Source organism: Pipistrellus hanaki (genome assembly GCF_964339955.1).
Source record: "Pipistrellus hanaki genome assembly, chromosome: 6".
Lineage (NCBI taxonomy): Eukaryota > Metazoa > Chordata > Mammalia > Chiroptera > Vespertilionidae > Pipistrellus > Pipistrellus hanaki.
In genome coordinates this window covers 62,984,685-63,007,546 of record NC_140508.1, presented here as the reverse complement: position 1 = coordinate 63,007,546, position 22,862 = coordinate 62,984,685, and the positions used below count along the sequence as shown (strand labels likewise).

General features: G+C 49.4%; 1 protein-coding gene across 7 annotated transcripts in view; it reads left to right on the top strand.

The window, feature by feature from the left end:
• The window catches only part of SLC41A3 (solute carrier family 41 member 3), a 37,604-nt gene extending 15,730 nt beyond the window's left edge, over positions 1-21,874 (top strand). For 5 of the 7 annotated variants that reach the window (XM_084887325.1, XM_084887326.1, XM_084887324.1 and 2 more), the window contains 9 exons: positions 2,732-2,839; positions 5,098-5,169; positions 9,831-9,975; positions 12,671-12,817; positions 14,673-14,817; positions 15,988-16,067; positions 18,028-18,162; positions 19,632-19,780; positions 20,948-21,874. In XM_084887325.1, the coding sequence (XP_084743451.1) occupies positions 2,732-2,839; positions 5,098-5,169; positions 9,831-9,975; positions 12,671-12,817; positions 14,673-14,817; positions 15,988-16,067; positions 18,028-18,162; positions 19,632-19,780; positions 20,948-21,157 (1,191 nt within the window). In that variant the 3' untranslated portion in view covers positions 21,158-21,874. Of the gene's footprint in view, positions 1-2,638; positions 2,840-5,097; positions 5,170-9,830; positions 9,976-12,670; positions 12,818-14,672; positions 14,818-15,987; positions 16,068-18,027; positions 18,163-19,631; positions 19,781-20,947 lie in introns of all 7 variants that reach the window. The other 2 variants (XM_084887327.1, XM_084887328.1) reach the window with 1 other exon arrangement.
• Positions 21,875-22,862: the final 988 nt, after the last annotated feature.

Genomic DNA, 22,862 nt, shown 5'->3' with positions numbered 1-22,862 from the left:
ATAGACCCCGCATGGTTGTGTGATGCCCTATGTTTCTAGACATGACGTCTCAAATCTCCTGGGCCACGATGTGTCGCAGCCCACACCCAAGCAGCCACTTGTAAGAAGGGGGGACCCATGAGGGGTCACGGTCCAGCCCTCACCTCCTCCAGGCCGTTTGTGTGGATGGAGGGTGGGGTGGCTCTGGACGTTAGCTCCAGCCTTGGAAAGGAGAGGATTGGACAGAAGGGGGAACTGAAGACCGAGTGTGAAGGGAAGTCAGGATTAAGTCAGAAGGTCGGCACCCGCAGGTCTCCCGAACTCTGGGTTTTCCTGTTGGCAGGAGCAGACTGCGTGGTGGGTGAATCAGGGTGGGAAAGGATTGGTCAGGAGCCGCGTGTGCCACAGGGCAGTCAGGGGTCTGGTGGCAGCCTGATCTTCCCTCGGCTTGGTTCAATCTGTCCTTGAACCGCGTTTCTCAGCTGCCGAATTGGACTCTTGAAAAAGATTGCCCCTGTGTTTTCTGAAGAAAGTGTGTTAGTTTGGTCAGATCAGCCCACAAGGCTGTCCAGTATCCTGAGGTCTAGGCAGAGTTGAAAGCCTGCGCCCCTTTTAAATCAAGGGTTATCAGACTTTGGTAAAATGTCTAACCGTGTAGCTTTCTTATATAGAAAAAGGAAATAATTTTTTTGGGGGGAGGGGAATAAAATTCTTTAATTACATTTAAAAAAGTTAAAAGGTTGGGAGGAGGAAAAGCCTTCAGCGGAGGTCAAGGTGGAGAGATTAGAGAGGTCAGCATAGGACAGGGATGTGGTCCTGGGCGCCAGTGTGGAGAGCTCGGAGGTGAGCCTGTCACACAGGAGGAGTCTAGTCTAGTACATATTTGGGTGTGTGTGTGTGTGTGTGTGTGTGTGTGTGTGTGTGAAGCCCTGGCCCAGGTCCTTCTCCTCCAGGTTGCATTATAGATGATTCTCCAAGCCCCAGAAGTGAGCAGATCCGCACAGCTTCATACTGCTCTTGTCTCAGGCAATGGGGGGTCCCAAGGCCTCCTATCTCCTAGTTGACAAAGTAGGGGTTTTTGTTTTTGTTTTTGTTTTTTCCAGTTCTTACATTCTAAAACCAGGAGGAGCTTTTAGTATAGGGGATCACAGATAACTGTGGGGGCCAGGGAGCACACACAAGTCAGTAGAATCATTACAAATTGCTAGAGGAATAATCTAGTTGCGTGTTAAATAGGTTGGAATAGTTTCCACTTCACAAAGAATTGTTTTCTAGAAACATGTATCTCTTTCATTTTTAAATTTTTAAAATTTTTAATTTTTTTTAGTATCTATCTCCTCTATTCCCTCTTCCACCTTCATGCCTCCCCCGCACCACACTCACCACACTGTTGTTCATATCCATGAATTCCCCGCCCCCATCATTCTTTTTATTTTTGTTTCCTTATGTTTGATAGAGACCTATTTGGAGGCATCTTCTATCTCTTTAGGGTCACGACCCACAGGTTGAGAACCGCTAGCAGGGTCGCCTAAGACCATCAGAAAACACAGATATTTACATTACGATTCATAACAGTAGCAAATTACAGTTATGAAGTGGCAACGAAAATAATTTTATGGTTGGGGGTCACCACAACATGAGGAACTGTATTAAAAGGTTACAGCATTAGAAAGGTTGAGAACCACTACTTTAGACAAATCCAGAGCCCGCCACATGATACTCCAGAGCAACTTGCGCTCAGCCTCGGTGCCTGGAGCAGCCAGCAGGCCTGGGCTGCCTGGGAGTCCTGTCCCTGATAAAGCATTTCCACTCTCAGCACGCTCTCCCAGTTCATGTGGACCTCCCAGCTTTGAAATTGGTGACTCATTCCTATTTCTGCAAACACCTGACAAAGCGTGTCCACAGGCTCAAACCAGCTTCCCCCCCATTTTCCCAGGTTCTGAGGACCAGAGAGAGAAAGGGACTCTTTTGAGGTCTCTACTGAATAGTACTGAGAAAATCTCACAGCTTCATCATTATTTTGTATTTAGTTTAAAGCCACTTAAGTAACTATTTAGGCCCTAGCTAATGTGGCTCTGTTGGTTGAGTGTTATCCCATGCACCCAGAGGTCACAGGTTCAATTCCCGATAAGGGCATGTGCCCAGTGTTAGAAATAGGCGAGCCCCCCAAGTCAGGGGTCCTGGTAGAACACAAAACATACTTGGGAGCCAGGCAGCAAGGCAAACAGCTTTACTTGTATAAAGAAGGGCGTGCACACTGAGCAGGTGGTCTGCTCAGGGATTTATATTTTCTGGTGCACGTGATCTGTCTCTTGCTCTTGATTGGAACTAAGACGTACAGTCTTTCACGATTGGCTAATTCAAAGTCCTTTGCTGTTTCAAGATGGCGACCTCCAGGGAAGCTGCAAGTCATGTGGCCAACATGGCGACTACCAAGTCACACAGTTCAAAACTGTTCTTTGACAAAAAAGATAAAAGACTTGTTTATTCTTTCACTCAGGTAGTGGGTTCGATTCCCAGTTGGGGGCGTGCAGGAGGCAGCTGATTGATGTTTCTCTCTCATTGATATTTCTTCTCTCTCTTTCTCTCTCTAAAATCAATAAAAAACATTTTTTTTTTTTTAAAGGAAACGATTTAATCTTACTCATTTGTTTTACAGGGAGTGAGGAGTAACTTGTGAAAAGCTCTCAAGAAATGTCCGAGATATGCCATTATGTGTGTATGGATTGAGCTTCTTGTTCTGTCCCACCAGCACTGGCCCGTGTTTGTGGAGGTTAAAGACCTGTTGACATTGGTGCCACCCTTGGTGGGCCTGAAGGGGAACCTGGAGATGACCCTGGCATCACGACTCTCCACAGCGGTAAGTGGACATCGGGGTCACCTACCCCTCGGGAGGGACGTTCTGCACCACCAGGTCTCCCCAACGTAGCCTGTAGGTGGGTGGGTTGGACTCTCCAAAATGAAGTGTTGTGTTGAGGTTTGTTCTGTCACGATGCTCTACTTGGTCACTCTTCCCAGCCCGTCATCCTGTTTAGCCAAGCTGGACTGCTGTATGCCAGGGCCCAGCCCCTGTGTGCCCTTAGTTTCTTCTTTAACCCAGTGTCAGGCAGGGCTCTGTGTGCCTGTGCCCAAGTCTTTGGACTGCCTCTGCTCAGCCACCTGGACCCTGAGCCCAGCTCCATGCTTTCACACTGAAGCCATGATGAGCACCACAGGGAGGATGTCTTAGAAGAGACAGGGTATTACGTGCTGGTAATGACCTCCAGGAGGAGTTTTGTTCTGCAGAAGGTCCTTTGACTGCCCCGCAACCAGAGTTGTTTCCTGTGGGCTCTAACAAGGCCCCTAGCTGTGCCCCACTTCTCACCTCTCCCAACTCTCCTGGGAATGGAAATTCTTTTCCTCTCTCTGATGCCCATTGGACAGCCAATCCAGTTTGTGAAAAAGGCCTGTGGCAAGAGGAAGTGCCCTGTGTTCAAGAAAATAAGAGAAGAGCGATGGCTTTAGGTGGAATGCAAAGGGAAGGGGAGCGGCTGCCTGGAGCAGGACTTGGGAAAGACAGGTGAAAGGTGTGGGCTGAACAACAGCCCTCAAAGATGTATGGACAGGGTTTTTGCAGTTGTGATTACAGTAAGGGCCTTGGATGGGAGAGCACCCTGGATTAGCCCAGTGTCATCACTTATGTAGGGGAGGCAGAGGGAAGATTTAGAAAGAAGAGAATGCCTCTGAGAGAAGCAGAGTCCAAGGAAAAGATATTCTGCTACTTTGAAAATGGAGGAAGAGCCATGAGCCAAAATACGTTGCTCTACCTTTTGGAAAAAGCAAAGGAACAGACTCCCCTAGAGCAAGGCTCTCCTGACATCGTGATTTTAACCCCTCACTCATTGCAGACCCCTGGCCACCTGACCCGTAAGAGAATACATTCTGGGTCTTAAGCCCATGGCAGGTTCCCTGTTAGAGCTATACCAAACTCTTACAAATTTAGTGGCTTAAAACAACAGAAGTTGACTCTCTTACAATTGTATTTTAGATCTCCTTTTACTCTGTGTTTTCGAGAATGCTACCTTCTTTAGAGCAGGCTATCTCTGGTGATTGGGGGGAGAGTCAGAATCTGTTGCCTGGAGGTATATACCAGTGACTGGCCTTATGGATCTGGGGGCTGTGTGTCCCTTTAATGGTCACTCTAGGTACTGCTCTGCCTTTTCTTATCCCAAAACGCAGTCTTACTCTGTCAGTTGAGGTATCCCACTGTTGGCACAAGTCAGCCAGGCAAGGGACGGTCCTGCAGCTGTTCTGCTCCACCTTACTCCCTTGTTCCTACGAGCATCCCTGAGGTGGGTGTCTGTCAGTCCGTGGAAGAGTTGACTGAGGCCCCGGGACAGTTCTGTAATATGTCCCCAAGGTGGTCATGCTAATGACAAAAAAAACTCTCCTTGTTTGTACAAAGAAAAGGGATTATATTTTGCCCCTGGGAGTTCAGGAACTTAATGAACTCAATACAAAGGAGCTGAGAAAAACATTTGCTTTGAAATCTTTTCTTATCTACGTATTGAATTTTGCTGGCAATTGCTATGATATTTGGACCTTACTACCATCTTTGATAGAGAAAGTCATCTTTCTGAGCCTGTTTTTTAATACTAAGAGAGGAGGGACTTGCGTGGGTTTCTGAAATGGGATGATTTGCAGAGATGAGGTTGGGAAATTGGTGGTTCTCTGAGACGTTCTTTGGAGAAGGGAATTTCAGAAGAATGAGGCCAGAGAACTGGCAGAGGGCCTGGGCCAGGGTCACAGAGCCCTCCTCCCCTGTGGTGTGTGGAGGAACTTGGGAGTCAAGTGGCCCTGAAATTGCGGGTGACACGCATGCCTGTGTGTGCTTGTGTGCATGTATACATGGGTGTGCATTTCCTCACTTGGGTAGGGGAGAGATGGTTCACGATACCATCTGATTCTCAAAGGTACCTGTGTCTTTACCTCTCCACTCCCCAGTCACTCTTTTGAAAGCTGGTTAATAATTTGTTCTGATGTCAATGAAGTGGTATTTGCTGATTTCTCCCCTGAGAGACTGCCACCCTGGCTTTGGGCCTAAGCGGACTTACCCTTTGCCCTTTTCTCCCCATTTAGGCCAACACTGGACAGATTGATGACCCCCGGGAGCAGCACCGAGTCATCAACAGTAACCTCGCCCTCATTCAGGTGACTCTCCCCTTACCTGACAGCCAGGCTGGGAGGAGGAGTGAGGCCTCAGTGAGCCTTGTCCCTGCGCTCTGGACGGAGCTTTGGGGACGGGAGCTACTCATCCATTCACCCCATGCCCACCAGACCACATTCTTGGAGTAGCAGGAGGCTGCTTAAAAGATTTGCCTGTACTTGTTCATTTCTTTTTCTCGTAGCCTGGGCTGAAAATTGCCCCCAAAGTATCCCTGAAACAGCATAGCTAGATCCGGCCTCATCACCTTCCCCTCTCACCCTCACCTGTTCTGAAGTCCCCAACTCTGTCTGGTTTGATGGTTGAAAACTCACTCTGGGAGTCAACCAGCTGGGGACCCTCAGGCAAGTCACTTCACCTCACCTGCAAGGTGGGCTGCTGTGAGCTGTGGGTCATAGGAGAGGCATGGTGTCTAGGTTGCACGCGATAATCAGTCATGCTAGCTATGCCTAGTGCATAGTCTCACCATTTAATGAAGCTGGAAACTGCGTCACCTCAGCTTCTCTGCCCCTTGTCCTTACATCCAGGTACTGAGCATCCTACCTCTGAGCTATGCAGGAATCCAGCCTTGCCCCTTCTTGCTTCGGCCTCTTGGTCCCCTTGTGACTGCAAACGTCTTCACTGTTTTAACTGTTTCAGGCTTCTTGACCTTCCACTCGCCTCTGCATGGTTACCTAAGTGACCTTTTCGAAAGCCTAAAGCTGATCAGACCCCTTCTCCTTTCAGCCCTTCTGTGGGTTCCCCTTGTCCAAGTGTGGGCCTGGTCCAAAAGCATTCAGCCTGGTCCCACCTTCCCCACCAGCAACATGCCTTGCATATACGGTTATCTCTTCTTGGAATGTCCTTTCTCCTTTTGTTCCCTTGCCGATGAAGCCCTTTAAAGACTCTAGATGGGTCTCTGTTCTAGCCTGACACCAGGTACAGCTCTTTGGTGCCCTGCATATGCTGCTGGGGCTGCCCTTGTTGCAATTCTGTGTTTGGATGTTTGCTTTCTCCACTTGAGATAACTTTCATGGGCCAGGACCACCCGTGATATACTACTGTAAGGCAAGCACATCAAACTCAAAGGCTAACACAGGCCAAATAAATGAGGCATGTGGCCCACGGGCCACGTGTTTGACATGCTTGCTGTAAGGTATATGGATAATGTACAGCCAGATTCAGCTTGTAGCTCATGAGCTACAAGGGGTATCATGAGACACTCATGGTACCACTAACAGTGGATCTGGCAAGGGGTAAGTGATAAATACGTCAGCTACAAGTCACTGGTTTTACTTTTCTGTTTTACACAAAATCCTTGTTCATATGTATGTATATTTTCACGTGATTGGACTTAACATTTATTAAGTCCCGTTCTGGGCCAGGCAGTGGCTTGGCACATGGTCTGAATGATAGTGAGGGTAAAATTTTGTCCCCTCTATCTTTAAAACACTAAACATCAAACATAAGTGGTGCAACAAGTTTCACAATAAAATTTTTTAATGTCAGCATATTCCATCATCTATCCTACATAATAAAGAGCTAATATGCAAATGGTCATCACGCCCTCAAGCCATCACACAGTAATGGCTCAGACACTCAACACTGGGGAGAGAGGAATGGGGACCAGCCAGGCACAAATGAGCTCACGAGAGAGGAATGGGGACCAGCCAGGCACAAATGAGCTCGTGAGAAAGGAATGGGGGCGAGCCAGGATGTGGTCTGGGAGAGGGACAAGCTGCACACCCCATGGTCCTGGGTGCCAGTGGCTCTGCCTACACCTGTAGCCCGGGAGAGAGACAAGCTGCCCGCACTGCCATCCTGGGCACCAGTGGCTGGGGCTGGGGCCCAGGAGAGGGACAAGCTGCACGCCCCGTGGTCCCGGGCACTAGCAGCTATGCCTGTGCCTGCAGCCTGGGAGAGGGGCAAGCCACCCACTCATATTATAGTTCCAGGCGCCAGCGGCTGAGCCTGTGCCTGCAGCCCAGGAGAGGGACAGGCCACATGCCCCATGTTGCTGGGCACCAGCAGCTGCGCCTGTGCCTGCATCCGAGAGAGGGACAAGCAGCCTGCCCCATGGTCCTTGGCACCTGTGGCTGCAGTCCAGGCGAAGCTGCCCACCCACGTTCCCCTGCGGCTGTAGCCAGCCTGGGTAAAGCCGGCCCGGGTCCTGGGTACCTGTGGCTGGCCAGAGGGAGGGAAGTCTGGGTCCCAGGTCCTGCGTGCCTGCAACTGGCTGGAGGAGTGGATCCTGGGTCCCAGGTGCAAGGTGAGGCAGAGGTGGTTAGGGATGATCAGGCCAGCAGGGGAGCAGTTAGGAGCGATCAGGCAGGCAGGCAGGCAGGAGAGCGGTTAGGAGCCAGTGGTCTTGGATTGTGAGAAGCAGTTGGACATCCCCTGAGGGGTTTTGGATTGGGAGGGTGTAGGCCAGGATGAGAGACCCACCCCCTCTATGCATGAATTTCGTGCACCAGGCCTCTAATCTATATTAAAAGGCCTGTGGCCCTAATACCATAACAACTAAAGACCAGCATGGGTGGGTGGAGCTCTCATAGGTCTGGGGGGCTACATGGTTTCGTGTGCTGGGCTTCTAGTCTACACTAATAATAGAGTAACGTGCTAATTGACTATACCTTCACAACAAACACCAACCAATCAGGAGTGAGTGTGCAAATTAACCCACACCACCCCAGCTGCTCTGGACCTCTGGGCAGCGTGGGAAGGCGGAAAGGTGGCTCCAACCAGAGTGAAGGCAGTGCCAGCAGCCAGGGGAAGGAAGGCCCATTCTTGCACGAATCTTCGTGTATCGGGCCTCTAGTATGTTTGTGTGTGTGTGTGTGTGTGTGTGTGTGTGTGTATATATATATGCAAAGTGTCCCCTTGGGAGTTCGACCGGGAGATTGGGAATTTTATCACTCACTATGACATTCACTGACCACCTGGGGGCAGCACAGAATGAAGGAAGGCCCCAGCCAGCAGCTGGAAGGTCCCGATTGGCCCTGATTGCTGGCCAGGCCCAGGGACCCCTCCTGTGCATGAATATCGTGCACCATGCCTCTAGTGTAAATATAACCAAGAGTGATATTTAAAATTTTTAATAATTAGTAGAGCCTGGAAATACCCCAGTAAGACTGAAGGACAGCCATCAAGAGCTGGCCCAGCAGGACCAGTGTAAACCTGCCTAACCTCGGCCTGGACCCACTTCACTATACCGGTGCCCTGTGGATGCACCTGCAGTTGTGTGGAAGCTTCTACTTGAAAAATTATCCTGCAATGAAAATGTTCTCTTTAGCACGAATTCCTTAAGAGAACTTCCTACAAGTTCACAAGGTATGAACAGTTTAAAGCTCCACATTCCCCCAAAAGATTACAGCATATTTGCTTTCTTAGTATTAAACTATAGCACAAGTATTGATATCTGAAATACTGGTTTCTTCATAACCTCACCAGCATTGAAAGTATTCTTCTAAATTACTTTTTTTATTTACCATATACATTGATTGGCCAGATTATTATGATCTCTGAATGCATAATAATCTGGCCACTCAGTGTATATCCTATGTAATAAAAGACTAATATGCAAATTGTCCCCTTGACCAGGAGTTCGACTTATAGGTATATCCCCTCCCCCTAGTCAGGTTGGCTGGACCCCACCCCTGCACTAATTCATGCACTGGGCCTCTAATATATACATATTTATACACACTGAGTGGCCAAATTATTATATGTTTAGAAATCATAATAATCTGGCCACTCAGTGTATATATGCCATAGATAATGTATGATAACAATTTTTATTTTTAAGCTTAAAACATTATACTGTAGCCCTGGCTGATGTGGTTAGAGCATTGGTCCATGCACCAGAGACTCGAGGGTTCCATTCTCTGGTCAAGGGCACGTACCTGCTTTGCAGGTTTGATCCCAGGCTCTGGTTGGTGTGTGTGCAGGAGACAACCATTTGATGTGTCTCTCTCTCCTTCCCTCCCTTCTATCTCTCAATATCAATGGGAAAAATATCCTCAGGTGAGGATTGACAACACAAAAAATATTACACTGTACATCTAATTCTGTAATTTGTACTTTTCTCTTAACGACTTAATGAATGAAAATCTCTTACAGTAGCAAATAGTAAGCACTCAGTAAATAGCAGCTCCAAATATCATTATCATTATATGGTTGTTTGTCCATAGGTACCATTGTTTCCCTGAAAAATGCTTCATCGTAAGGTATATGGATAATGTACATCTAAATTTTCCTCCAAAATTCCTGTACCAGTTTTACCACCATCAATGTATGAGACCATTTCCCTCCAAATGTATTTTATATTATCACCCTTTCAAATTTTAATTTTACCCAATCTGATGGGTAAAAAGAGTGTATCCCATCCATTCATAGATTCATGCATTCATTTATTTGGTGAGCACAGACGAGGGCTGAGATTCAGCCTCTCTTCTCAGAGTTGAGGATCCCAGCAGAAAATAAGACCGTTCTTATCTTTTAATAGAGGAGGACCAATAGCGGTTACAAATGAATAAGATGTCTCCTTCAAGTTATGATTTCATTTAAGATTTTCCTGACAACTAGGGAGGTTGATCAGGGAAAATTCAGAGAATGAGAGAAGCAAGAGATCAGAGGTCACTTCCTCACGTTTCTGATTCCTGCTCGACAGGTGCAGGCCACCGTCGTGGGGCTCCTGGCTGCCGTGGTTGCCCTGCTGCTGGGGGCTGCGTCTCGGGGGGAGCTGGACTTCGCGAAGGTGGAGCTGCTGTGTGCCAGCAGCGTCATCACCGCCTTCCTCGCGGCCCTGGCTCTGGGTGAGCTGTGCCCCAACCCCAGCACCTTCCTCCTCCCGGCTGGCCCCATGCTCCACTCTCAGCACTTTGTTGCTTTCAGTTCCAAAAAAACGGAGCACTACTGGTGGGGCCTTGGGCATCCTGCCAGGTCATGACCCACCTTGTGGGCAGGGGAAAAGGGCAGTGAGCCCCGTCCTGGGCAAGGTGTGTGTGCTGGGGGAGCTGCTAACTCCATTTCTTCCCTCTGCTTGTTTAAAGAACTGGCCTGTGGCTCTGTAGACATTCATTCATTCATTCAGTCAGTCAGTCATTCCTTAACCATTTCTCAGGCATGGCTTGTGTGTGAGCTTGTGTTGCTCTGCTGTCTGCAGTCATGTGAGGAGCAAGGCTCAGTTTTTGGCTTACATTTTATCTCTTTATTTTTTAAAATATATTTTATTGATTTTTTACAGAGAGGAAGGGAGAGAGATAGAGAGCTAAAAGGCGATGAGAGAGAAACATCGACCAGCTGCCTCTTGCACACCCCCTTCCCTTCTGAGGCCTTCTCTGATCAGCTCTCTATAGAGTAGCCCTGTCCACAGTCACTCTTTGTGTTTAGTATCCTACTTATTGACTTCAAATGCTTGTTCACTTCCTTGCACATGGTCTCTTCCTCAATCCTACAGGCATTTAAGTGTGAGTACAGAGCCCAGTGGTTACTTAAAACAGTCCCAGGCAAATAACCAGCTCCCCAATGTTTGCTGAATGGATGGACTTCGTTCTGATTCTCTTGTGGATTGTATGTCTGGTATGTCGCAATGTGTGCAAATGCAGGAAGGAACGAGTGATAACTTTATACATTGGATTTTTATTTACACTTCTGTCCAGCCATCTGGCTGCCCACAAAACACCGTTGAGCTCAGCTCTCTGTAAGGTAATGCAGCGGGTTATTTGGTGATTTTGGTTCCTACCAGGCAGCTGATCGGTGGAGCCGCTGCATTCCTGCACTAGGGCCTATGACTGGGAGGGGAGGTAAGAGTGCAGAAGCCTAGGAGCAAATTCACAAGTTGTGCTTCGCAGGTGGGATGTCTGCCCCGGGTCTCATGCCTGTGCACGTGCATGGGGTGGGGCACAGTTACTCAGTCTGGTCAAAGGACAGGCAGGATGGGTATGCCAAACCTGGAGAAATAGAGAGCCCAGGAGATAGTTGGCGTGAAGTTTCCTCTGAAAACAATACAGTCAAATGATTCAGAAGGCCTGTTCCTTCAGGGCCTTGTACAGAATGTCATGGCTCCCCATTTTACAGATGAGAATACAGAGGCCCAGAGATGGGGTGAGGTGCAGCTGCTTGGACATAATCAGGATCACCCAAAGACGTGTGGAAGGTCAGAAAGGTTGCCGGTGTCTCACAGTGTGACCACGATATAACTGTGCCATAAAGCCAGGAGGTGGTGGTGGCTCTTAATCAGTGCTCTCAAACTGACAGTGTCCCCGTGTGTGGTCCCAGTGGAACTGGCACCGGACCACCAGTTTAACCATGCAAACTCGGATTCACTTAGAATTGCTATTTCAAAAGAGATTAAGTAGCTAAGACCTGGTCACAAAATAGGGCACAGACTGTGGCTTGAAAGCATGGGTCAACCCAGCATTAAGACGACATTCAGGTGGTAACGCTAAGTATTTTTAGAATTACAGGATACTGGGTAACATGTTAAACAGCATCAGCCACGATACAGAGTGTCGTTATAAAGACCCACATGCAATGTGATTGGATTAGGGCAGTGGTCAGCAAACTGCGTCTCTTTGGCCCTTTGAGTTTTTAGCAAAGGCCAGATTAGGAGTTCCCTAATTAAGTTAATAACAATATACCTACCTATATAGTTTAAGTTTAAAAATTTGGCTCTCAAAGGAAATTTCAGTCATTGTACTGTTGATATTTGGCTCTGTTGACTAATGAGTTTGCTGACCACTGGGTTAGGGCCTAAGGAGCAGGTGGGGGCTCGAGGTCCACGTGTACATTCACCTCAGAAGAGAAAGTAGGACCTGAAGAGGTGGTGTGCCCCTCAGGTCTCCAGCTAAGGGAAAGGTCCTCAGTGCTGCACCCTAAAATCCGTCAGCCCCACTCAGAGGCCACCTGTTGACTCCACCCAGTGGTGGCTCTTCAGGGCCCCTGAAATGGGCCTGTTCCCCAGACATGGACCTGCCCATGTGCCTTGGGCTTGAGGACCCTTGCCAGTGCTGCCCGCTCCCAGCACTGCACTGCAGTCTGCATGTGCCCCTCCTCTCCCTCAGGCCCCCCTGCTCTACCACCCCCCCATTTCCCTCGTGAGCTGCTCACTTGACTTATTCCACCTGGGCATCTGCTTCTCCAGGGACTGCAGCAGGCACGGAAGGCGATGCTCGGTCCCTGGGGCTCCATTGCTCAGAGCAGCTGGGAGCACCTTCCCGACAGTGAGGGCCTGTGAGCTTCATGTCTCTAGTCCAAGTGGTTTGGAAGCCCAGGAAGCCCCTGCTGTTGTCTCCCCAACGGGTCTGAGTGTGTCATCAAAGCTTCTGGGCTGCTCCTTAGCATCATGCCAGAGAGCCACAAAGCAGAGTCTGACACTCCCAGCCAGGTGGCCTGGCTTGTGCTGACAGAGGGAAGGGCGCTCCTGAGCCCCTCCTCATCCTGTGCTGCTGAGCCTCCTCGGGGTCAGTCATTCCCTGAGCCTGAGTCTCCTCTCTCTCCTCCCTGCAGGGCTGCTGATGGTCTGTATAGTGATTGGCGCTCGAAAGCTCGGGGTCAACCCAGACAACATCGCCACGCCCATTGCGGCCAGCCTGGGAGACCTCATCACGCTGTCCATCCTGGCTTTCATCAGCAGCTTCTTCTACAAATACAAAGGTAGGGGGTCCCGAGGAGGAGGGGCCCGCCAGCAGGGCTGAGCGGGAAGGTTTGCATTGAGCTGCAACATTCAAATCGGGCGCCACAGGAAGGAACCCCGGGCTTGGTGGTGGTGGAGTCAGGGATCCTCCTTTTGTAGAAACAAAGCCTCAAGTCCCTGAACAAATCAAGGTGTTCTCGGCTCTCCCAACCATGTTAGCTGACACACAGGTTGTCAGTTATCGCCTTAGACCAGGGTATGCCAGGAGGCCGGGAGCTTCTAGGCTGGCCTGGCCACTTCAGCACACTGGCAGTGCCTCCCTGGGGAAGGCAGTTCACACTGGGCACATGTCACCTGCCCCGGAAGTCTCCCAAAGAGGAAGGTCTATCCCGGGCAGCAGCAGCTTATGCTCTCCCTGCAGGTGCCAGCCAGGGGAAGCCGGGCCCCTCAGAAGGCGGCCTGGAAGCCTCAGCAGCTGAGCGGGGAGTCACACATCTGTGGCAGCAGGCCCTCCCTCCACCAGAGGCTGCCATGAACACAGTCTGCTCATGCCGTGGGCAGTGTAGCCAGGCAGCATCACCCAGGCCCAGGGATTTCCCCTCCAGGTTTCCACAGCTGAGCACTCCCTTCTGAGCATCACCCTCTGTACTTCCCACCTGGCACAGTCCTGCTAAGAGGCTGCACACAACTGTTGGCATCTAGTGAGAGTCAGTTCCGGGCACCGTCAGGGCCCTGGGTGCTCGGGGCAAGCAGCATAAGGAACGGAGTGGGTGGTGAGGAGACGGTGAGAGGCTGGGCCTGTGGGACCGTTGGTGGGAGGAGAGAACCAGACAAAGGAGCAGCACAGCGAGCTCCCGTTTATCATCGCCTCGTGAGGTCATGCACCCAAGCGTTTGAGATATCACCCTGTGTTCACGTGTTGGCAGCTGAAGCAGAGCAACAAAACCCTTCCGCTGTCGCGTGTTCAGGCACGCGGAGCCTCTCCCGGCTCTGGGCTGGCTCCTGGCTGCTCTGGGAACTGCCCACCACCAACACCATTTAATGATTTGGGAGCTGCTCAATGTTCATGTACAATTGTACATGATAATGAAGTTCATAATAAGATGACCTCAATTAATTTTAAGCCAAACTGAATTTAGAATAAGAAGGTTTGTGTATGGGTTCATCCTGTTTGATTTGCAAAATTAATACGGGTCACAGGTGTCCCCAGACCCTTCCCCTTCGCCCCTGCTGTGCCCCTCCTGAAATAGTGGGTTTCAACACAGGACTTATTAGATGTTGAATCATTGTTGGGTTGTCTGTCTCTCCAGCTGGGCTGTGATTTATCTTGGGTCACTGGGCCTGGCACATATCAGACATCTTCACCGACAAGGCGTGAGCCATTGACTCTCTCACCTGCCGGTGTAGTCGGGAAGACAAGCCACGTGCAGGGGAATGACGTGTCCACCACAGGGCTGTGGGAAGAGGAGGTGGGACCTCTGCCGAGGCTTCTGAGGAGTTCCAGAAACCAGACTCAAAGGTGTCTTGCTAGTAGGCACCCCTGTAGGCTGCTGTCCGCTGGGTGGGAGGAGGCAGAGGAGAGTATTTAGGTCAGGAAAATAGCAAAACCCGAGAAGTGAAAGTGAAGGGGGCAGGACCTGAGGACAGAGAGGAGCTTTTCCAGTTGCTTAACAGGATGAGGAGATGCTTGGGGAGGTTGGTAGGACAGTCACCTGAAGCTGATGAGGACAGAAGTGTCTCCTCACACCTGTAGAGCCTTTAGTTCCCAGCCCACCTCTCATCTCTACAACCCAGACCTGCCCACCATGCCATGCTGTGCTCTGGCTCTGGCCACATGGCTGCGTGCATCCCCTTTTTTCTTCTTTATCTTCCCAGACAGCCGGTTTCTGACTCCCGTGCTCTGCATTGGCTTCATGGCCCTGACCCCGGTGTGGGTCCTCATTGCAAAGCAGAACCCACCCATCATGAAGATCCTGAAGTTCGGGTGGTTCCCAATCATCCTAGCAATGGTGATTAGCAGGTGAGCGTGAGTGAGGGCCTCTCTCCCTCCCTGTGCCATCCCCGGTCTTTGTGTTCAGTGCCATCCCCGGTCTTTGTGTTCAGGAGAGTGGCCTGAGAGCCAAGGACCCCCGAGGAGGGGGTGGCTCACTGCCCTGTGGCCATGGTGGGCGTGGACGGCAGCGGCGGCTCCTTCACTGATTTCCACGGCTGGTTGAGTCAGACCTCTTTACTCTTTGCCTCTGTTTTTCTTACCAAGAACCCTAGACATGTTTGTTCTGAGAGGCAGCCCTGTTTACATTTGCCAGAGCACTAGAGAGCCAGGAAGAGCCGAACATAGAAACATCAGCTGAGTGCATAGTGCCATGGCTCCCTGCCCTGTCCAGGCCTGTGGGACTCCGCCTCCCGTGCCCCTCCTGCCACAGCTCTCCCTGGCCTGGCCCCTGCTTAAGCTGCAGGGAGTCTCTCATCTGGCCTCAAGGCAATGGCTCTGCAAACACCACTTCCACAGCATGGCTGCCTGCGGGACCTAGAGGGACTGAGGGGTTAGTGCCTCCAGAGACTGGGCCTTTAGCTGAGCCCAGGTCTTCTGCCATCTAGCTCCATTCTCAAGGGCCTTTCTGCTAGCAGACCCTGAGGGGCCACCCCAGTTTTTTCTGATGTGCTGTCCTAACTTTGATTCTCAGAGAAGAAAGGCTATAGTGTAGGTGCCTTTGCACCTGGGTCCCTTACACAAAATGATCGCCCTTCTTCAGGGACCGCTTATTGTCCCATCCTCAGGGTGGGACAGGCTTGGCTAACCTCCAGGGGCTGCTGGGAGCGAGGTCTTGCTGCAGCACCTTCCAACAACCAGGGGCTGGAGAGGACACTCGTGCAGGTTCGTGTTCTGCTAAGGAACGGCTCAGTTGCAGCTCAGGGGCTGTCACAGAGCCCAGCAAGCTGAGAGGCCTCAGAAAGGAGTTTATTGTTTGTGTTCAATGGGCAGACACTTCGAGAACAGCAAAGCCTAGACTAAACACAAAAACGCACATGGGAGGTGCAGGGCACACTGTGGAGACAGCCTGGCTGCAGCAGATATCTTGGAGCAGCTAAGGAAAGTGCTAAGCTGAAAGGACAGCCTGATAAGGCGGTTTGCAAGGCCACGTACAAGCAGAAACTCTAGTCATTTAACTGCCGTCTGCTCTCTCCCCAGTTTCGGAGGGCTCATCTTGAACAAAACCATTTCTAAGGAGCAATACAAAGGCATGGCCATATTCACGCCCATCATCTGTGGTAGGTATTGGCAATCCCTGCCACCCAGGCACCCTGGGCTGGGTTGGCCCCCCGCAGCCCCAAGTGGTGGGGGCTGGCAGCTGTGATGTCAGAGGTCCAGCCCCCGGCCCCCAGAGGCAGAGGTAGAGGCAGGAAGGAAGCTGGCAGGCAGAGGCTACCAAGGCTGGTTTTCCCCACAGAAGGAGACCTCAGGGGAGAAGCCATGCTCATTGCTCCACCAGATCACACCCTGCTCCTCACAGGCCACTGAGACCTAAGCTTTCCCACGGGCTGAATTCCATGCCTTGAAGGCACCCTGGATCTAACCCAGGTTCTCACACCTGCGGAATGAATGTGGCATTCGGAACTGGAGTGTTGGCCTCTCATGGTTCTTCTTTTATTTTAGCTTAGATTCACTGGAGACATTACACATAAAAATCTGGATTTCTGTTTTCTTGAAAAGCAAGGCTATAACAATACTGGGTTTACACACTGGGGGGTAGGGCCATAATCAGCTGCCACTGAGACAGGACCTGTGTTGTCCAGTTTGCCTCAATCCCCTCCATTCCCTGTTGTCTTTCACGCAGCCCTTCACTGATTCACCTTCTGGGCTTGTGGGTATTTGTGTGAGGAACCCTCTTTTAACCAAAGCTTGGTATGTGTCTGGTTTCTGATAAAGCTCTGTAATGGGACCAGTGGTCAGGGGAGCAACCAGCCATGATGACTTATTGCACAGTTTGCTTGATGCCAGGCTGGGCTTTCTGGGACTTCAGAAACAGGAACGGGTCAGTTGCAGGTCAGGGTATTTATAAGTGAGGCCATTATAAGTGAGGACAGCAACAGCTAAGTCAGGCCCAGAAAGCCATAAGCTCGGGAAGATATCCATGGATGGCACCAACTTAGATACCTATAGAGGCCAAGCAGTTTGACTGAGTTAAGCAGATAAGACAATAGCTAGGCAGTGAGGAGTGATGGGAACAGGACCCGTGTTCCTGGACTGAAGGGAGTAGGGCCTGCTCAGCTCTGGCCACTTGCTACCTGGTAGAAACTAAGGTCTTAGAGTTGCCTGAACTGATTTGTTAGGAGAAGCTGGGAATCTGGATGGAAGGCCCAATTTCTAAGTGCTGCCAATGAATTTGAGTTATTTTTTTCATCATGTGTGGGCCAGGCAAAATAGATCTGCAGCCATCCTCTGCCCATGGACCATTTTTGGCATCGTCTGGAAGCCCGGGGCAGTTGGTCTTTGCCCCTGGAGATCACTGAGACACGTGAGGTCCAGTAAGAGATTGTTACCTGTGGGACTAAGGACATAGAATGGGGGCCACCCATCTCCACCTCAAAAGCTGACGGTCACCCTTGAGGGCCCTGTTCTCTGCCAGCCCCAAATTCAGCCCCACTGACTCCCCTCCCTCCTTTAGCATGGCTGGTGTCCCTGGGCCCTCTGCTCCTGACAGAGCTGGACACTATCAGCTGCCCCAGCTCTGCCATCATATGGTCATCTCTCCTTCCTTACTGCTCTTACCAATGTTCTCTTTCCTCTCCACCTACCCGAGATGGAAAAGATCCCTTTTGCCTTCTCAGGTATTCCAGTCTGTCCTCTGGTTCCTGTCACTTCCTGTGGCTTTGGGTGGCTTATCAAGAGACCTCTCATTGACCTCTCTATTGAATCTCCTCCCTCTCTCCCTCCTTCCCTTTCACACTCCCTCTACCCAATAAATATGTATCGGGGACCTACTTTGCAACACTTCCTTCATCTTAAGAGCCGTCAAGGTGATATAGGTGCTACCTTGATAACCTCATTCATGAGGTCCAGGCCACCCTCGTTTGGTGTTAAACAAGATCTGAGGTCAGATGGGAAAGAAGGAAAAGAGATCAAGTGTTGAATCGGAAAGACGTCCTGGAGAAAGTGATGTTAGCATAAGGAACAGAACTCGGAGACTGGCACGAAGAAGGGGAAACCAGGCTCTTTTTCTCCTCACAGGTGTTGGTGGCAATCTGGTGGCCATTCAGACCAGCCGGATCTCCACCTACCTGCACATGTGGAGCACCCCTGGGGTCCTGCCCCTCTGGATGAAAAAATTCTGGCCTAGCCCATGTTCCACGTTCTGCACTTCAGGTGGGTCTTGGGTTTTTCAGAGGCCACGGGGCCATTGTTTAAACAAATAAAAATTAATGTCATTGGAACCTCGTGTTTGTAGCAATGGTGTCTAAGACCAGTGCTGACCTCAGCACAGATTATCATATGGAAAAGCTGCTGCAAACAGCTTGGATGGGGCTGCAAATTGGATGGAGCAGGGTCTCAGGGAACCCCCAGAGTGGAGCAAACAGTGTGCTCCAGGCTGACTGAGACTTGGATATGGCTGCCAGTCAGCCCTGTGACGTGAGAGGTCCCAGCACAGGAACGATGGGTCTTGTGAGCACCCCTGTCTGAGAAAAAGCTGCCCCTGAGTTCCTGCCCCAATGCCAGACGGTCCAGTTCCTCTTTTTATGTGTCTGGGCTGGAACTCGGAGGTATGGCGTCACCCTTTAAAAGGAACAGCTGGGTCGCCAGCAGCCTCTGTCTCTCTCAGCCACAGTCCCCACTATTTTTTTTACAGCCTGAAGTTACGGGACTTCTCTTTCCAGCTCTGGTAGCCTGGGCTGGAGGTTGAGATGTCACCTTCCAATAATAATTATTTTGCCTCCTCCTTTTTAAGTGTGTTTTTTTTTTTTTTAAAGAATCTAAATAACATTATGTGATTTGTCATCATGAATAGATTTTGTTGCTTTTCTATGGTTTCATTCTCTCTACATATTATTTTATAGTAGACTTTCCAGTTTCTAAGCTACATATGATTTTCTTTCCTTTTTCTTAAGTTGATAAAATACATTATATCAACTCATAAGCAAATGGAGGCTTACTTTTCATTGCAACCCTTTGTGTTTGAGTAGTCCATCATATTTACATGTTATAGTTTTAAGGTGATGACAGGGTAAATCACATTTCTTGCCGTTTCAAACTCATGGAGCACTGGCTCCTGAGAAGAGTGGGAATCACTCAGACCTCACCAATGTGCTGAAGGCCCCATGAGGGCACTGCCCTCCCCGATCAGCCTTTGTTTTTCGACACTCCCAAGCTTTCCACCTTAAGCCCCTTGCACATTCTCTTTCCTCTAGCCAGAGTCTTCTCTCCCAGATTCACATCTCAGCCTAAATGTCACCTCCGAGAGAGAGAGAGAGAGAGAGAGAGAGAGAGAGAGAGAGAGAGAGAGAGAGAGAGAGAGAGCGCTTCCAATTTCTGTCACTCATTCCCACGAATAGACACTCATCCTCTGACTTATTTTCTTCCTAGTACTTGTCAGAATTTGAAATGACCTTTTCTATTTGTTTCTGCTACTCGATTCCAACTTTTCTCTCTCCTATAAAAGAGTGAATGGATAGGGCTATATTCCCCAACAGCAGAAATATGCCTGTGACATCGTCCACCAGGGCTGTGTGAACTACTCTTTGGCACCTTCAGGGAGTAGCTGCATGAATGTGGAAGCCTCACTGAAGATTTCAAATGTCAGGCAGGTCACACAATCTCGCTGGTTCTGTTTCTTCCAGAAATTAATTCCATGTCAGCCCGAGTTCTGCTCTTTCTGGTGATTCCAGGCCATCTGATTTTCTTCTATGTTATCTACCTGGTGGAAGGCCCTTCGGTCCCAAATAGCAAGATCTTTGTGGCATTCTATCTGCTAGCAGGCCTGATCCAGGTAAGGCCTGATTCAGGTAAGGTAATGCAGTAGCAAAGGAGCATTCAGTGGTGGGTCCCTGTCCTGGGAGAGATGCTGAGAAGGTGGAGTTGGGGGTCCTGGACATGTAGGACACCGTCCCCATCTTCCAGGAGTCAAGTTAACTTGTTCAAGCTCAAGGGCATGATCTAGACCCTGAGGCATCCCTCACTCCTCACTAGACACTCCCTGCTGCCCCCTCCACATGGCACACTGCATAGGCCACCCTCGACAGAGCACACTCATTACTCCACCCTTCACAAGGCACAGTCCATACTGTATACAACTCACCCTACACTCCTCACCAGAGGATCAGAGGAGCCATCCTGAAAATGCAGCATGTTGCCCTGAAGCAAGCTGATGAACAGGTCCAGTTGATGAGCTGGACCTTATGTGCCACTCATTATAGATGGGATGGGCAGGGGCCAGACCCCTGCTAGGGTGTTGCTAAAAGGCATTTGTGGGCTTTAGTCAGAGCTGGATGATAAGGATATTAAAGACTATAGCTGGCTGATGCCCTGCTGAGCCTGGGGACTCCGCAGGGATTACTGTAGGCATTGGTGGGCAATTTTTAAGGGGCTAGCATTTTCAGATCTCCTTGAGTTAGGGCATTTGCAATCTCAGCATGTCTCTGACCCTGAAGCATAGGCTGGGACAGTCTGAGAAATTGTCCTGAGCAACAGCAGGAAAGGAGCTGTGGGCAGCCTGCAGCTAGGGACCGAGAAGCCCTGACACCTGACCAGTGCTGTGTGGACCCCTTGGCACCTCCAGGAAAAGCCAATCATCCAAAGCTGCCCGTGAGTGGGCCTTCAGAAAATCCATATTGAAGTCCCAACAAGATTTGTGTCTAAGGTTCCAAGGATGTTGAGTGGAGCTGGTGCATCTGAGAAAGTCAAGGCTAGTGATCAGCAACAGGTCTGTCTGGCACTTCAATATGCCAGGAGTGGGGTAAAACCACAGGGAGGGATGCTAGACAAGAGTGGAAGAGGGTGGACTCTTTGGCCCCTGCGCAAGCTCATAGCTGGGCGCCAGACCTCAAGAGAAGCTTGTGGAAGAGGACTACATGGGGTTGACCTTGGTGTCTGCCCTTGAATCTGCTAGTGTTTCTGACCTGGTCATTGTCTTTTTGTCTGCTTGTTATTGTGACAGGTGACAATCCTGCTGTACCTGGCAGAAGTGATGACTCGGCTGACGTGGCACCAGTCCCTGGATCCTGACAGCCACTGTATCCCCTACCTCACAGGGGTCGGGGACCTCCTAGGGACTGGCCTCCTAGCACTGTGCTTTCTTATCAGTTGGTTATTGAGGAGCGAAGCAGAGCTGGACGGCATTTCAGAACTAGCATCTGGGCCTTCCTAATGAGACCAGGCAGCTCCAGTTAGTCAATAGAATGCTCCCTCGCAACAATGGGGTACAGAATGCAGTTCCTCCCTGGCTGGGTCCCTAGGTCTCCCTGCCTCGACAGTGGCCCTTTGTCAATCTGCAAAGGAGACTCACACATCTTGACCCTGGTGTTGGACCCTTAGGCCACGATGGAGTCTAAAATCAGAAGTACTGTCTGTGAGTGTGTGAATGTGTCTACATGTGCCCACATGCTAGATGAGTATGTGAATGAGTGCACGTATGTGTGGAGAGCAGGGTGCACAGGCTTGAAGATTCTGAAGGAAGAGACATGGCAGTGCACTTTGAGGGTGTTTGGCCCTGTTTCAATCCAATGCAGCCCAGACTGGGGAAGAGCAGGAAGAAGATCCCTTGTGTGCCCAAGTCTCAGGTCAGCCCGAGTCTTGGCTTACCTGCTGGCTCCAGCTCCACAGGCCACTCTGCTGAGATGCCCTGCAAATGTGTGCAGCCCTTCCCAGAACAGGGCCCCATCCACTCCCAGCATTTACTTTTGCTGCTGCTTTCTTTCCTTTTTTTCTTTTCTTATTTTTTTTATCTCCTTTCTTCCTCCCTCCCTCCCTCCCTCCCTCCCTCCCTCCCTCTCCTCTCCTTCCTTCTTTTTTTTTTTTTAACAAACACCTCTGTTTAAAATTTAATAATCAGAAAAATGTAAAATAAAGCATAAAATATATTGCATTTGGCATTTTGTGTTTATAAAGATATTAATGCAACCATGAGACTTGTGGTCTATAAGTCACGAAAACCTCTGGCATTTCTCTAGTGCAATGTTTGTCATACTGTAGTCTCCAGCTTAGAAGCATCAAACATCACCAGAGAACTTGTTAGAAATGCCAATTATTAATCTTCCCTCCCCCCAGGCCTGACAAATCAGAATGCCTTGAGGCAGAGCCCAGCAGTGTGGGGTTTAACCAGCCCTCAGGGGGTTCTGATGTATTCTTGGAAGAACCACTGCTCCAGAATTCCAAATTACTGCAAGCACTAAATAATGCCTCATGTGAAGGCCCACCACAGAACCTGTCTTACTGCACATACAGCAAAAATTATCTTTGTACCATCCTAATGTACAGACTAATTATACACAGAATATAATGTAAAGTCCATAGTTAAGTACTACACTTACTGGAAAAACAGGTGGGAATATATAATAATTCTGAAGGTGTAGAAAACTTTCATAGAGAAAAATAACATATTAGACAAAAACACAAATTACATGTGTTTTCCATTTCTTCCTTGAATTCCTGTGAACCAATACAACATATGTGGCCAAAGAGTAATGGTATAGGACTCAGAAAGTCCTTCCTCAACTTCCTAATGACATACGTTGTGTGAGTTATCTATAAAGAAGCAAATTAAATTATTCAAAAATTTATGAAACCCTTATTATGTTCTTCCCATTATTTTACATAAAGTATTTTCAGGATATGAAAAGAAAAAAAGAAGCCTGTTTCTCAGAAGTGTACATCTACTTGAGCAGATAAGACATTTACAAGACTAAAACATAGAGGAAGATACAAAATGATGAAGGTATAGTGACTTCATTGCAATTAACTATTTTCATGAAACATCAGCGGTGTTAGATTTATAAATAAGGCTTTTAGAAACTTTAATATATATATATATATATATATATATATATATATATATATATATACACCTTTCTTGA